Genomic DNA, 13,953 nt, shown 5'->3' on the forward strand with positions numbered 1-13,953 from the left:
ATGATCTCAGGGTCCTTAGATCCAGCCCCACATCAGTCTCTGCGTTCAGCGCCCGAGTTGGCTTGATTTCTCTCCCTGCCCTCTGCTCTTCTGTCCCTCCTACTCCTGCTCTCTCTCTAAATCTGTTTATTTTAGAGAGTACCAAGCAGACTCTGTGCTGAGTGCATATCCTGTTAAAGGGCTCCATCTCAGGATCCTGAACTAGGGTCAGATCTGACCTCAGATTTTACCTGAGCCAAAACCAAGAGTCAGATGGTTACCTGACTGTGCCACTCAGGCACCCCATAAATAAATCTTAAAAAACAAAAACAACAACAAAAAAACCTCAATAGCTTTCTTGCTCTTAGTTAAAAAATTGATAAATTGCAATTTTAAAGATGAAGTCTCATTTAGATCCTGGTTTTGTTATTTTTAAAATTACTTTGGAAATAAGGTAGGAAGATAGGAATGAGTCTGTTTAGTTCATCAGACCCAAGTGTAAATTCAGAAGCAGTATAATGCTTGGAGTTTTTTTTTTTCTTTTTAAGATTGATATATTTGACAGTGTCAGTGCTTAACAGCAGAAGGGGGAGAGGGAGAAGCAGGCCCTCTGTTGAGGTTGAGCCCAATGTGGGGCATGAATCCAGGACCCTGGAATCATGACCTTAGCCAAAGGCAGACTCCTAACTGAGCCACCCAGGTATCCCGTCTTGGAGATTTTGTAAAACATTTTATGTATTTTTAAAAGATAACTTCAAAGGTCATTTCTGTTTTATTTATTTACTTATTTACTTTTTTGAGGAGGGGAGGGGCAGAGGAAGAGAGAATCCTAAAAGCAGGTTCCATTGCCAGTGCACAGCCCTAGGTGGGTCTGGATCTCATGACCCTGAGAAAATGACCTGAGCCAAAATCAGGAGTGGGATGCTCAGCTGATTAGGCCACCCAGGAGTCCCTCTTTTCTGTTTTAAAGAAAACCTGTGGGAGTGAGTGAACTTAAAATACTGAGGTTTTTGATATGCAACTAGTCACTGTATTCTCACCACATTCTATTTACTCACTGACTATAATCCCATAAAATGAGCCTCATTTCTTACTACCTTCTGTCTGTACACGTACTTCTTAAGATTATGTATTTGAAATATTTTATTTATTTGAAAGTGCATGGGGTATTGTGAGGGAGAGGCAGAGGAACAAGTGGACTCCCGGATGAGCAGGGAGCCCAACAGGGAGCTCTGCCCCAGGAACCTGAGATCATGGCCCAAAGTCAGGCTCTTAACTAAGCCACCCAGGCACCCCTTAGATTATATCTTTAAGTAATCTCTACACCTGATGTGGGACTTGAACTCAGGACCCTGAGATCAATAATAGGCGCTGAGATCACCCAGTTTGCCAGGCACCCCTGTATACATATTTTTAGAGAGTTTTAGGCATGTGGTTGCCTGGTAGAAAAAGACCACATTTTAACAATGGTGGAATTTGGGAAACCTGAATTGAAATGCTCCTTAACTGGAAAGTTGACATTCAACCACATTCCTTTTTATCTTTCTCATTCCACCAAGACTTAACTGTACAGTCATCTACTGATAGGATGCCTTTAACTAGTCAGGATTGAATTTCCTGATTTTAGATCTTAGACATTGTCTTGGTTCTCCTCAAGAGCCCTATCCTAAGTAGGCAAATGCCACTCAAATCAGTAAAGCCTCAAAACATGTTCATTTTTCCTTTTTTTAAGATTGTCCTTTATGAACACAAGGACATGCTTTGCTCATTCATAATCAAAGTAAAGGTGAAACACTATCACACCGTATTTGGTAATCTGTCTTGCCACTAATGCCAGGTTATGGGTTAAACGGTAGGGGGTGGGCGATCAGGGGTTGAATGTAGTTAAGTTTCATTTTTTTAGTGGAGTTCCTGTATAACAAGTGAAAGGAAGAAGGGTGACTATGAGATAACACGAGAAAAAAGATTCACCCCAGAATGTGGTGGATTTTGTCACGACCAAGTGTCTAAGTTCCCATTGCTATTCAAAAGATTCATCAAGAGCCCCCCCCCCCAAAAAATTTAAAAATTAAATTAAATTTTTTAAAAATCGCCCTCTCCTGGCCATCTGTTGGTTCGTTTCGAGCTGTCTGCTGGCTGGCGAGCATCTGACTCCCGGGGCTGGCGTCTGCGTCCGTCCAGGCATTCGTGTGAATGGCCAGGCACCGTTCTCAGTGCCCGCCGACGAGATCGGGAGAGAAGTGAGCAGGTCAACCGTCATAAACTGGGGTGACGGGCAGGAACGGCCTTTAATTTAAGCCCTGGTTCGCTGGGTAGCGGTGAAGAGCCGTTTCTTTGCTGACCGTGGCTGGTGGACCTCGCTACCGCAGATACACCTTCCCAGAGCCTGCAGCCCCCGGACCGGCCCGCGCGAGAGCCAGGACGGCGCACCTGAGGTCTCGCGAGAGCCGGGGTTGGCCCCTCGGCGACGCCGTAGCGGGGGCCGGCGGGCGCGTTCCTCTGGGCGGGCGGTTTGGGTGCTTGCTCGGACTGGCCGAGGGCGCGGGGCTCCGGGGTTCGGGGCTCGCCCCCCGCTCCGGGCAGGAGCGCCTATGGCGTTTGTAAGGTGACCCTGCGCTCACCGACTTTCTCCGGGGGCGGAGGAAGCACCCATGAACCCTTCGGCGACCTTCCTCGCCGGGCGCCAGGTGAGCGGCCGCCGCGGGCTCCGCGTCTCCGCCGGCGCGTCCGGGAGCGAGCGGACAGCGAGCCTCGCGGGACGGGGAGCACTCTGGCCGAACCCGGGTGGTTTTTAAGGAACGGTTTCTCCTTAAAATGGAAAACGATACACTGTACGAAGAGGAGAAACGGAGCGTCTGCACCCTGCCCTTAGCAGGAACGACGTTCGGCCCAGGCGCCGAGACGAGTAACTAGGTGCTCCCTTGGTAACGACTCCCGGGCGTTTGGAGGGGGCTTTTCTCGGCGCCGCCTCGCTCCGGACCTGAATTTCCTCCATAGTAACCTGCGAGGGGCGGAGCACGCTCGTGACTCCGTTTTCCCAAAAAGGGTTGAAAACGAGCTTTGCATTTATGAGTGTACGATGAAAAGTGAGCTTGGCATTCATCAGTACGGTGAAATGCGCTTTTTTTTTCTTTCTCTCTCTCTCTCTCTTTTTTTTTTTTTTTTTTTTTTTGCACGTTTGACGTGTTGCCGGTTTTCCTATGCCAGAACTTGTGCTCTTTGCCCCCCGCTCATTACTGCATCCCCAGCCACTTGGCGCTCAGCAAGGATTTGTCCAGTGAATTAATGAATGGTTTATCAAAGACCAGAATTTAAATCTTGTGATTTGATATCACTTGACCCAAATTCCGTTTTTTGTGCTTACTAGTGAGTAACTGTGATTCATTTGTCATTATTTATTTTCAAATCCTATTTTCCAGAAAGTAGTAACGATATACCTGGGCCTCTGGTGAACTTTTAACTACTATTTTATTTATTTATTTTTTTAAGATTTTATGTACTTACTACACAGAGAGAAATCACAAGTAGGCAGAGAGGCAGGCAGAGAGAGGGAAAAGCAGGCTCCCCACCCATCTTTGAGCCCATTCCAGCCAGTCCCAGGACCCTGAGATCATGACCCCAGTTGAAGGCAGAGGCTTAACGCACTGAGCCACCCAGGTGCTCCTTTTAACTATTTTTAAGATAGAATTCTTCAAGTAACACTTTCAGTTCTTTGTTTCTTGGCTAAGGAGCAGTACCATATTTCAAAATGTGCTTCACAATCTTAATAATAGCTGTTTGGAAAAACCATGTATCTCTTCACGTGTTTAAGTTGTTATCTAAAATTTTTCCTTAAAAAATATAATGGTATTTTTCCTTATTTTCCTTATATTTCCTTACATTTCCTTAAAAAAAAAGATAGCTAATGTTTGTTGAGTGCTTATGCTATGCCAGGTAATGCGGAGTGCTTTACACAATTTATCTTGCTTAATCCACACAACTAAGAAGATCAAGTGTCGTTATTACCATTTTAAAGGTGAGGAAACCAAGGCTTAGAGAGCTTAAGTAACTTGTGCAATGTTATAGAGCCGCTAAAGTGGTAAATTCTGGATTCATACTTAGGTCAGACCAACTTCACGATCTAGTTAAAATGACATGCTGGGCGCCTGGGTGGCTCAGTGGGTTAAACCTCTCCCTTCAGCTCAGGTCATGTTCCCAGGGTCCGGGGATCGAGCCCTGCATCAGGCTCTCTGCTTAGCAGGGAGGCTGCTTCCTCCTCTCTCTGTCTCTCTGCCTGCCTTTCTGCCTACTTGTGATGGCTGTCTGTCAAATAAATGAATAAAATCTTTAAAAATAAATAAAGGCTAAAAATGACATATCCATAAAGGGAATCACTGTAGATAATTTTATTAGGTATGAAATGGCATCATGGTGATATAAAAAGTGTTCATTTTTAGAGATGTATGCCAAAATATGTGAGAGTTCTTTTTAACAACAAAAAGAGAAAGGAAAAATTGAAACGTGACAGAATCTTGATAATGGTAGAACTTAGGTACTGAACATAAGAGAGTTTATTGTATAGTTCCCTTGTCTTCTGTGTAGGTTTGAAAATTTTCCTATATAAATGGGTGTGTTGAGTTTGGACTGATCACAGTATTACATTGTTCTTGGTAGATTGATTATGTGTTAGATGTTATGAGACTTATTTACGTTCAAACAGTAATTATTTCATGTTTTCCTTTACTTGATTGATCCGGAATTGCTGGGGCAAAGTGTGGGGTAATATTGTTAATACAAGGAATGGGTTGACAGCAAAGACCAAAATGCCAAAATGAGTTTATTTGTGATAAGCTAATGAAGGTTTTACAAACGGTCCCACTTTTTAAGAATGGCATGTGTGGTATGACAGGAAATTATAGAGGCAGAGTGCACAGTAGGCAAGAACTTGTTTTAAATCTACGCAATTTTGATGCCATGTTATAACCAGTGAATAAAAAATAATTTAACTGCCTTGAATTGGCAGCAAAAGAAGATAAAATTATTTGGAAAAAATGCCTCAGTTGACTTATGTTATTGATTAGTTTTATTTTGATGTAAAACCACTTTCTTTGCTTAGAACATCGGGTCAGAAGTTGAGATTTCCACTATCGAGAAACAACGGAAAGAGCTGCAGTTGCTTATTGGAGAATTAAAAGATCGTGATAAAGAGCTCAATGATATGGTTACAGTACATCAGAGACAACTTCTTTCATGGGAAGAGGATCGGCAGAAAGTGTTGACTTTGGAAGAACGTTGCAGCAAATTAGAGGGTCAGAAATATATAAGCAGTATCTGTTACACACTTCTATATGCCAGCCAATTCAAAGGACTCATGGGTTAGACACAGATGTATTTATTTTACAATAAATATTTTTATTTGAGAAAGTGAGTGAGCACACATACGAGCAGGGAGGAGGCAGAGGGAGAGGGAGAGAATCCTTAGGCAGACTCCTTACTGAGCAGGGAGCCCGACATGGGGCTCAGTCTCAGGACCCCAGGATTATGACCTGAGCCAAAATCAAGAGTCAGATGCTCAACCAACTGCCACCCTGGCACCCAAGACACAAATGTACTTAAATATTAAATATGTTAGGGGAAAAAAGGGGGCTCACAGGAAAGATAAGAGAAAGAAAGAATATCTCAACACAGTCCCTGCTGCCCTAGAGTTTAGTTTAATTGAAGGTAGGAGGCCTTTATGAACACTCAAAGTTGAACAAACACAATGTGAATTAAAGTTGGGCAGACAGCTTAAATGTAGAAAGGGTATGGAGTGAGCTCAAGAGTGAATCTGAGGTGCGCCTGGGTGGCTCAGTGGGTTAAGCATCTGCCTTCAGCTCAGGTCATGATCCCAGGGTCTTGGGATCGAGCCCCACATGGAGCTCTCTGCGCAGCAGGGAGCCTGCTTCCCCCTCTGTCTCTGCCTGCTTGTGATCTCTCTCTCTCTCTCTGTAAAATAAATAAAATCTTTAAAAAAAAAAAAAAGAGTGAATCTGAACGAAATTAGTTTTGAGGGCACCTGTGTGGCTCAGTTGATAAACAGCTGCCTTCAACTCAGGTTATAATCCCGGAGTTGTAGGATTAAGTCCCACATGGGGCTCCCTGCTCAGCGGGGAGTCTGTCTCTCCCTGACTTCTCCCCTCTCATGCTCTCTCTCTCATTCTCTCTCTCTCAAATAAATAAATAATCTTTTTTAAAAATAATCTTTTTAAAAGAAAAATAAATTAGTTTTGAGCTAGAATATGAATAAAGATGCCATGGGACTAGCCATTTCTGTTGAACTGATAGAAAGATTTTAAATTTTTGGTATTGAACTTGATCTTAAGTATCTAAAATAGTCTTAAAAATATAGCAGTCTTAAAAATGGTTTACAAAAATTTTCTTTGTACCATATTTTAATTTTGTCATCCCATCAGTGCTGCCCTAAGGTCTGAATGTTCTAGTGATACTACATCAATACCAGACATCAGTATCAGAAGGGAAAACTTTAGATCTGTTTAATAGATAACTACATTGCACCTCCTTTATTATCTTCTGTTACCCAAAGGATTCTATAAACCTGACTGTCTGCCATATCTTGTTTATCCATTCATCTGTTGTTGGACATCTAGGTAAACGTGACCATCTAAATATGCATAGTTTTCCATTTCTTTGATGATCATTTGATTTTCCTCTGACCATACCCAGCCACACACATACTCACATCGTATTTGATTCGGTCGCATATTAGATGTGATATAATACCTTATACAAATGTGTTAAAGAATGAAGATGACATTGCACATAGCCAACAGTATCTGGTTTTATTTTATTTTTTTTATTTTTTTAAAGATTTTATTTATTTATTTGACAGAGAGAAATCACAAGTAGATGGAGAGGCAGGCAGAGAGAGAGAGAGGGAAGCAGGCTCACTGCTGAGCAGAGAGCCCGATGCGGGACTCGATCCCAGGACTCTGAGATCATGACCTGAGCCGAAGGCAGCGGCTTAACCCACTGAGCCACCCAGGCGCCCCAGTATCTGGTTTTAAAATAAGAAACTTGAGGGGCGCCTGGGTGGCTGAGTTGGTTAAACATCTGACTTTTTTTTTTTTAGATTTTATTTATTTATTGGACAGAGAGAAATCACAAGTAGATGGAGAGGCAGGCAGAGAGAGAGAGAGGGAAGCAGGCTCCCTGCTGAGCAGAGAGCCCGATGCGGGACTCAATCCCAGGACCTTGAGATCATGACCTGAGCCAAAGGCAGCGGCTTAACCCACTGAGCCACCCAGGCGCCCCAACATCTGACTCTTCATTTCACCTCAGGTCTTGATGCCAGGGTCATGAGTTCAAGCCCTGTGTTGGAGCTCCAAGCCCAGCATGGAGCCTACTTAGGAAAAAGATTCTCATTCTCATAATAATTGGGGAAATGCAAATTAAAACCACAATGAGATAACATTTACGCTTCACACTGGCAAAAATTACCAGGTATATGTAAAGGTAGCGGGTGTTGTGGAGCCAAGGGAAGACTCTCCCTGCTGGTGGGAGTGTCAGTTGGTACAGTTACTTTGGAAAATCATTTGACAGTATCCTGTAAAGTTAAAGTTACACCTAGTCATGGCCCAGGATTTCCACTTCTAGGAATATACGCACAGTTCAGAGTACATGTGATTCTAAGGATCTTAACTATGTAGATTCTGATACAACAGGTCTGGGGCCTGAGCCTGCTTTTCTGACAGATTAACCAGGTGATGTCAAGGCTGCTGGGTCAAGGGCCCCATTGGAGTAGCAAGCCTCTAGAGAAACTTGCAAACATGCACCAAGATACACGTATAAGAATATTCAGAGCAGTGTTGTTCATAACAGCTGCAAAGTGGAAACAACCCAAGTGACCACCAGTGGTAGTAAATACATTTTGGTGTAGTCCTATGATGGGGTATCATGTAGTAACATCAGTGCGCAAATACCAGTCACGTACAACAATGTGGGTGAATCAGTGGAAGAACTCATAGAGTATGGTCCCAATTATATATGGCTAAAATCGAACTTTTAAGGGATGTGGTCATAGGTGGCAACACTGTAATTAAAAAGCAGGCAAATGATTAGCAGGACTGTGGTTGGGAAGGTGAGAATTGGAGACATCGTGCTTAGGAAGTGACATCCAGGGGCGGGGTTGCTGACTCTTCTGCTTCTTGGCTAGGGTCCAGTATGGTGCATTCCATAATACATTCTTAAGAAAGAATTATCCTTTAAAAAATTATTTAGCACACTTAACCTTTTAATTGTGTGTTTGAAAATGCATTTTAGCTTCCAGTCTGATCAAAAGGTAGTCATCGATGACATTTCCCTCAGGTGAACTACATAAAAGAACTGAAATAATCAGGTCACTCACAAAGAAGGTAAAAACCCTTGAATCGAATCAAATTGAATGCCAGGCGGTTCTTCAGAAGACTCAGCTACAGCTTCAGGAAATGGCTCAAAAGGCAACCCATTCCTCTCTCCTCTCTGAAGACCTCGAGGTTGGTTTTATTTTGTGATAAGCTTCGCTAGCCCAAATTCTGTTACAAGTTATCAAGAAATTAGATTTAAATGTTTCCATTGAAGTGTGTGTGTGTGTGTGTGTGTGTGTGTGTGTGTGTGTGTGTAAGTCAGTCCATCCATCTGAACACAAGGTTTGTGTTGACTGTACGGCTTTGTCTGGCTGCGCAGGGCTGTGTTGTCTGGGAAATGACCTTCATTACCACTCTTTGTGACAGTCAGCCCATTTGGGCTAGGAGCATCCATGACTTTATGAACAACGGGTTATTTTAGAAAGCCTTTCTCAAAGTCAGACGAATAGCATCGGGTTTTGGTAGCTTCACGTGATGCTTTCTAAACGTGCCTTCTCTGATACGATAAACAGTATCTACGTCATTTGAGTGGCATATTGGGAATAAAATCTGTAAGACTGAATTTTTCACTTCTCATTTCTAACTGGTCATCAGGTGTTTTTTGAACTCATGTTTTATGAGCGGCACAGAGCCATATTTTTGTTGTTCTAGCCTGCATATTACGCTGGTTTCATAAAATGCCTTTTTTATTTTTTCAGACTATTATTCTAGACAGTTTCTAGCTATAAAATAAGTAAACTGTTTGTATGTTGAATTAAAAAATGGAAATGTAGGGGCACCTGGGTGGCTCAGTGGGTTAAAGCTTCTGCCTTCAGCTCAGGTCATGATCCCAGCGTCCTGGGATCGAGCCCTGCATCCGGCTCTCTGCTCAGCAGGGAGCCTGCTTTCTCCTCTCTCTCTCTACCTGCCTCTCTGCCTACTTGTGATTTCTGTCTGTCAAATAAATAAATAAAATCTTTAAAAAAAAATGGAAATGTAGGGGGCACTTGCCTGACTCAGTCAGTGGAGCATGTGACTTTTGTTCTTGGGGTCGTGAGTTCAAGCCCCACATTGGACATAGAGCTTACCTTTAAAAAAAAAAAAAACAAGGAAATGTATGAGAGAGAGAATGAGCAAGATCTCTGGTGTCTTTTCTTATAAGGATACTAATCCCATCATGACCTCTTTCGCACCTAACTCTCTCTCAAAGGAGCTTCTCCAAATAACACCAAATTGAGGGTTAGGATTTCAACATACGCGTTTTGTGGGGGATGCAATTCAGTTCCTAGCAAGAAAATTTTTTTATTATTTTTATTATTTTTTAAATTAATAAACTTTATTTCTTAGAGCAGCACAAACAGAGTGGAATGCATACATTTCTTCTCTACACCCCGCCTCCACCGCCAAACACAGTCTCCCCCCAACTATGCACATTGTGCACCATGGGAGTAGATCTGTTATAGTTAGTGAATCTGTTAACACATCATTGTCACCCAAAGTCATAGTTTAACATTAGGGGTCACTCTTGGTTTGTATATTCTGTGGGTTTTGACAAATGCGTAATCACATGTGCCCACCTTTGTAGTATTGTGCAGAGTAATTTCACTACCCTAAGAATCCTGTGTTCCATCCTTGTCTCTCCCAACCCCTGGAACCACTCACCTTTTTAGTTCCGTCTTTTCAGAATGTCATATAGTTGGAGTCATATGGAATACAGATTTTTCAGATTGGCTTCTTTTACTTAGTAACATGTATTTAAATTTCCTTCACGAAGATACTATCTTAAAAGCCTCATTATTCTTATTTTTCCAACCAGTAAATATCTTACGTAGTTCTGTGGTTAAAACAAAACAAAACAGAAAAACCTGCAAAAAACCTGATACATGGGAATACCCCAGTATGAAGTGAAGGTCTTTCAACATAGAGTAAACACTTTATGTATACACACGTGCGCGCGCACATAGATGTTCACTTTATTTCAGTAAAGTAAATTTCTTACTAATCCAATTTTTCCTTTTTGCCAACCTAGAGTTAAACATAAAAGAGATTGGGAAATAGACATTTGTAAGCATAACCAATATGATTCAGTAGGGCAAACAAGCTTGGAGGGGATGCCAGAGGTAATGGAGAGAGATATTTGTATTTCTTCTTGATGACTGCTTACTTGGCCCACTTTGTCACTAAATGAACATTAAAACAAAACAGAATGAGCACAGACTGTGGCTAATGGTAGTAATGAAATAATGAAAGCTTTTAAATGACTCAGTTAGTGTTTTATGTGTTGTTCCCTTGTAGGCTAGAAACGAAAATCTCAGCAACACGTTAGTGGAACTTTCTGCCCAGGTAGGACAATTACAAGCTCGAGAACAGGCTCTCACTACAATGATAAAGCTAAAGGTAATTCAAAATAATGATCCCTTCATTTGCCAGGGCACTTTGTGCTTTATAAGTGTAGTCACATACATTATCTTCCTCAAGCCCCTTTGCAAATCAGATGGTAGCGCTACCAACATTACTGTCTCTTCTAAAATTCTTATTTAGTTGGGGGCGCCTGGGTGGCTCCGTCAGTTGGGTGTCTGCCTTCGGCTCAGCTCATGATCCCAGGGTCTTGCGATTGGGTCCCACATCGGGCTCCTTGCTCAGCGGCAAGTCCACTTCTCCCTCCCTTTGTAATCTCTCTCACTTTCACTCACTCTCAAACAGAATCTTTTTTTTTTTTTTTAAGATTTTATTTATGTATTTCCCAGAAAGAGAGAGCACAAACAGAGGAAATGACAGGCAGAGGGAGAAAAAGAAGCAGACTCCTGTTGAGCAGAGAGCCTGATGCGGGACTCGATCCCAGGACCCTGAGACCATGATCTGAGCTGAAGGCAGAGGCTTAACCCTCTGAGCCACCCAGGCGCCCCTCAAACAGAATCTTTAAAAATAAAATAAAGCAAAATAAAATTCTCACTTTAGGGGTAACTGGCTAGAGTAGTAGAGCATGTGACTTGATCTTAGGGTTGTGGGTTTGAGACCCACACCGAATATGGAGATTACTTAGAAACTTAAAAGAAAAAATTAGGGGTGTCTGGGTGGCTCAGTCAGTTGAGCGTCTGATACTTGATTTTGGCTCAGGTCATGATCTCGTGGGTTGTGGGAATCGAGCCCCACGTCAGGCTCCAGGGTCAGTGGGAAGACTGCTCGAAGGGTCTCTCCCTCTGCCCCTCCCCCCACTTGCACACACACGCACACATACACTTTTTTTCTCAAATAAGTAAATGAATCTTTAAAGTAAGATACATTTTAGAAATGAGGGAAACAAGTTTAAAATGATGTCCCCAAGACACCGAAGGAGGAGACAGGACTCCACTTTTGGTCTCATCTCCAAGGCTTACTCCATGGTTTAGCATGTCCGAATTAACTTGTTTTCTTCCAAGGTATCCAGTGTTAGTTCTCATAAAGTCATTGACAATCAGACTGCTTGTTAGTGTTTCTTTGTTTTTTAATGGGGAGAGGAACTTTTAGCAATCTGGCAGTCGATAGAGCCACTAACATGCCATGATGAGTGACTGACTGACAGTCTCTTCTGCTATCACATGTGTTTGGCAGCTGGTGAATAGGGAATGGTTTAGGCATAATGGGACCCTCATGCCAGTTCCTATGTGATTTTCCCCCTGCATTTTAATGTTTTAAAGTGGTCATGGGCAAGCTTTCTTAAAATTGAAGAGAAAATACTAAATTCTACAGAATTGTCTTTAGTCAATCGGTAGTGACCGATTTAGTGGCTTTACCAACTACTCTGGTTTCCATTGCGGCAAACTCCTGGTGAGGCTGTGAGTGCTAATGAAAATGCTGGAAAAGACTCATCAGGTTTGCATACTAAATGGACCTGGGTTTTCTAGCTACCAGTCTAATCACGAAGTTCCGTTGGTCTGCCAACCCTGTTTTTCCTGTAAATTGAAATGGTGTGAGATGAGCATCCCTAGGAATGCGCATATGGTGCTACAGGAGAAACGGCTGTCCTTAAGCAGGGCTGACACCTGCTTCTGAGAACTGCTCTGTATTACAGTTATTATAATAATAGTCATTCCATGTGAGTGGGGGAGGGAGGGAACCTTTATTTAGTATGTTTATATTTCTAGGTGTTGTTTGAATTTTCCACAAGCAGATGCCTTTTTTGTCATTAAAACAGTCCCCTCAACAATAAGAGGTTCTGATTTGGGTAGTTTGGGAATCCGCTCTTGGCGTCTGCCATTTTAACAAGCTGGAATAAAGGGGTGGAAAAGAGGCCTGTGGGTTTACCTGTAGTGCAGAGAGTCGGCCCCCTCCGAGGGCCACCAGCTCTCGTACTGCAATTACAGTCTCTCTCTTTCTTTTTTTTTTTTTATAAAGATTTTATTTATTTATTTGACAGACAGAGATCACAAGCAGGCAGATAGAGAGAGAGGAGGAAGCAGGCTCGCTGCTGAGCAGAGAGCCCGATACGGGACTCGATCCCAGGACCCTGGGATCATGACCTGAGCCGAAGGCAGAGGCTTAACCCACTGAGCCACCCAGGTGCCCCTGCAATTACAGTCTCTTAAGCAATCACATTGTGGTTATCAACTTTCTGAAACAGTAAGCTGTGGTGGTTTACGCATGGTGAGCGGGACCAGCTCGCTCGGGGCGAATCGGCGCCCCGTCCCTACCTACTTGCGGAACAGTGGACCTTTTACTCTTGACTCGTCCGTCACCCGGGGAGAATGGTGATACCGTCTCAGAGAGTTCCCATGAGGTCCCGTTAGGTAACGACAATAAGGTGTCTAGAACAAAACCTGGCACATGGGGGGACTTAACAAGTGAGATCTTACACTGATTCGTTGAAACTTAAAAACCTTACAGAACAGTCTTCAAATTTGGTTCTTAGGACAAAGATATTATCGAAGCCGTCAACCACATTGCAGACTGCTCGGGAAAATTTAAACTGTTAGAGCATGCCTTGCGTGATGCGAAGATGGTGGAGACGTGTATCGTGAAAGAAAAGCAAGATTACAAGCAGAAACTGAAGACACTTAAAGTTGAAGTCAATAAACTGAAAGGTAAGGAAGAGATAGCAATGCAGCATTTTGTCTTGGCGCGTATTTCTTCATCTTGTGATTGAGAGGCCTGTTGCTGGCCTTAGATCCTACCGTGAAATGTTCATTTCATTTGTACAGAATAATGCTGCAGTTTTATGTCATAAGAGGTAAATAACAGACTTGGGGCAAGTGTGCAATGGGTTATATTTTTAAAATAAGCTTCCTTGGCTGTACCAGTTAGCTGTTGTTAATTTATGCTTCATAACAGTCAGCATCAACATCTTGGTGCCATGTCAGCCAGAAGCATCTGATAAGCGTAGGTATCAGCCCAGGGGGAATTGGCTTATCCCGCTTGGGCCGGCCAAGTTGCTGCTCTGGGGCAATTCTGCATCCCGTGTCTCACTTCTTGCCAGTTGGCTGGTCTGGGCACTTTTCCCCCATGGTAAAACCAGAAAATTATTTTAAGATTTTATTTATTTACCTCACAGACAGAGATCACAAGGAGGCAGAGAGGCAGGCAGAGAGAAGAAGGGAAGCAGGCTCCCCGCTGAGCAGAGAGCCAGGTGCAGGGCTCC

General features: G+C 42.9%; 1 protein-coding gene across 5 annotated transcripts in view; it reads left to right on the forward strand.

Annotated features, from left to right (window-relative positions):
• The first annotated feature begins 2,432 nt into the window (after positions 1–2,432).
• CCDC62 (coiled-coil domain containing 62) overlaps positions 2,433–13,953 on the forward strand; it is a 44,290-nt gene continuing 32,769 nt past the window's right edge. For 4 of the 5 annotated variants that reach the window (XM_032310088.1, XM_032310089.1, XM_032310090.1 and 1 more), the window contains exons 1-5: positions 2,433–2,666; positions 5,075–5,267; positions 8,323–8,489; positions 10,635–10,736; positions 13,228–13,399. In XM_032310088.1, the coding sequence (XP_032165979.1) occupies positions 2,631–2,666; positions 5,075–5,267; positions 8,323–8,489; positions 10,635–10,736; positions 13,228–13,399 (670 nt within the window). In that variant the 5' untranslated portion in view covers positions 2,433–2,630. Of the gene's footprint in view, positions 2,667–3,186; positions 3,346–5,074; positions 5,268–8,322; positions 8,490–10,634; positions 10,737–13,227; positions 13,400–13,953 lie in introns of all 5 variants that reach the window. The other variant, XM_032310093.1, reaches the window with a different exon arrangement.

This window comes from Mustela erminea, chromosome 13, assembly GCF_009829155.1.
Source record: "Mustela erminea isolate mMusErm1 chromosome 13, mMusErm1.Pri, whole genome shotgun sequence".
Lineage (NCBI taxonomy): Eukaryota > Metazoa > Chordata > Mammalia > Carnivora > Mustelidae > Mustela > Mustela erminea.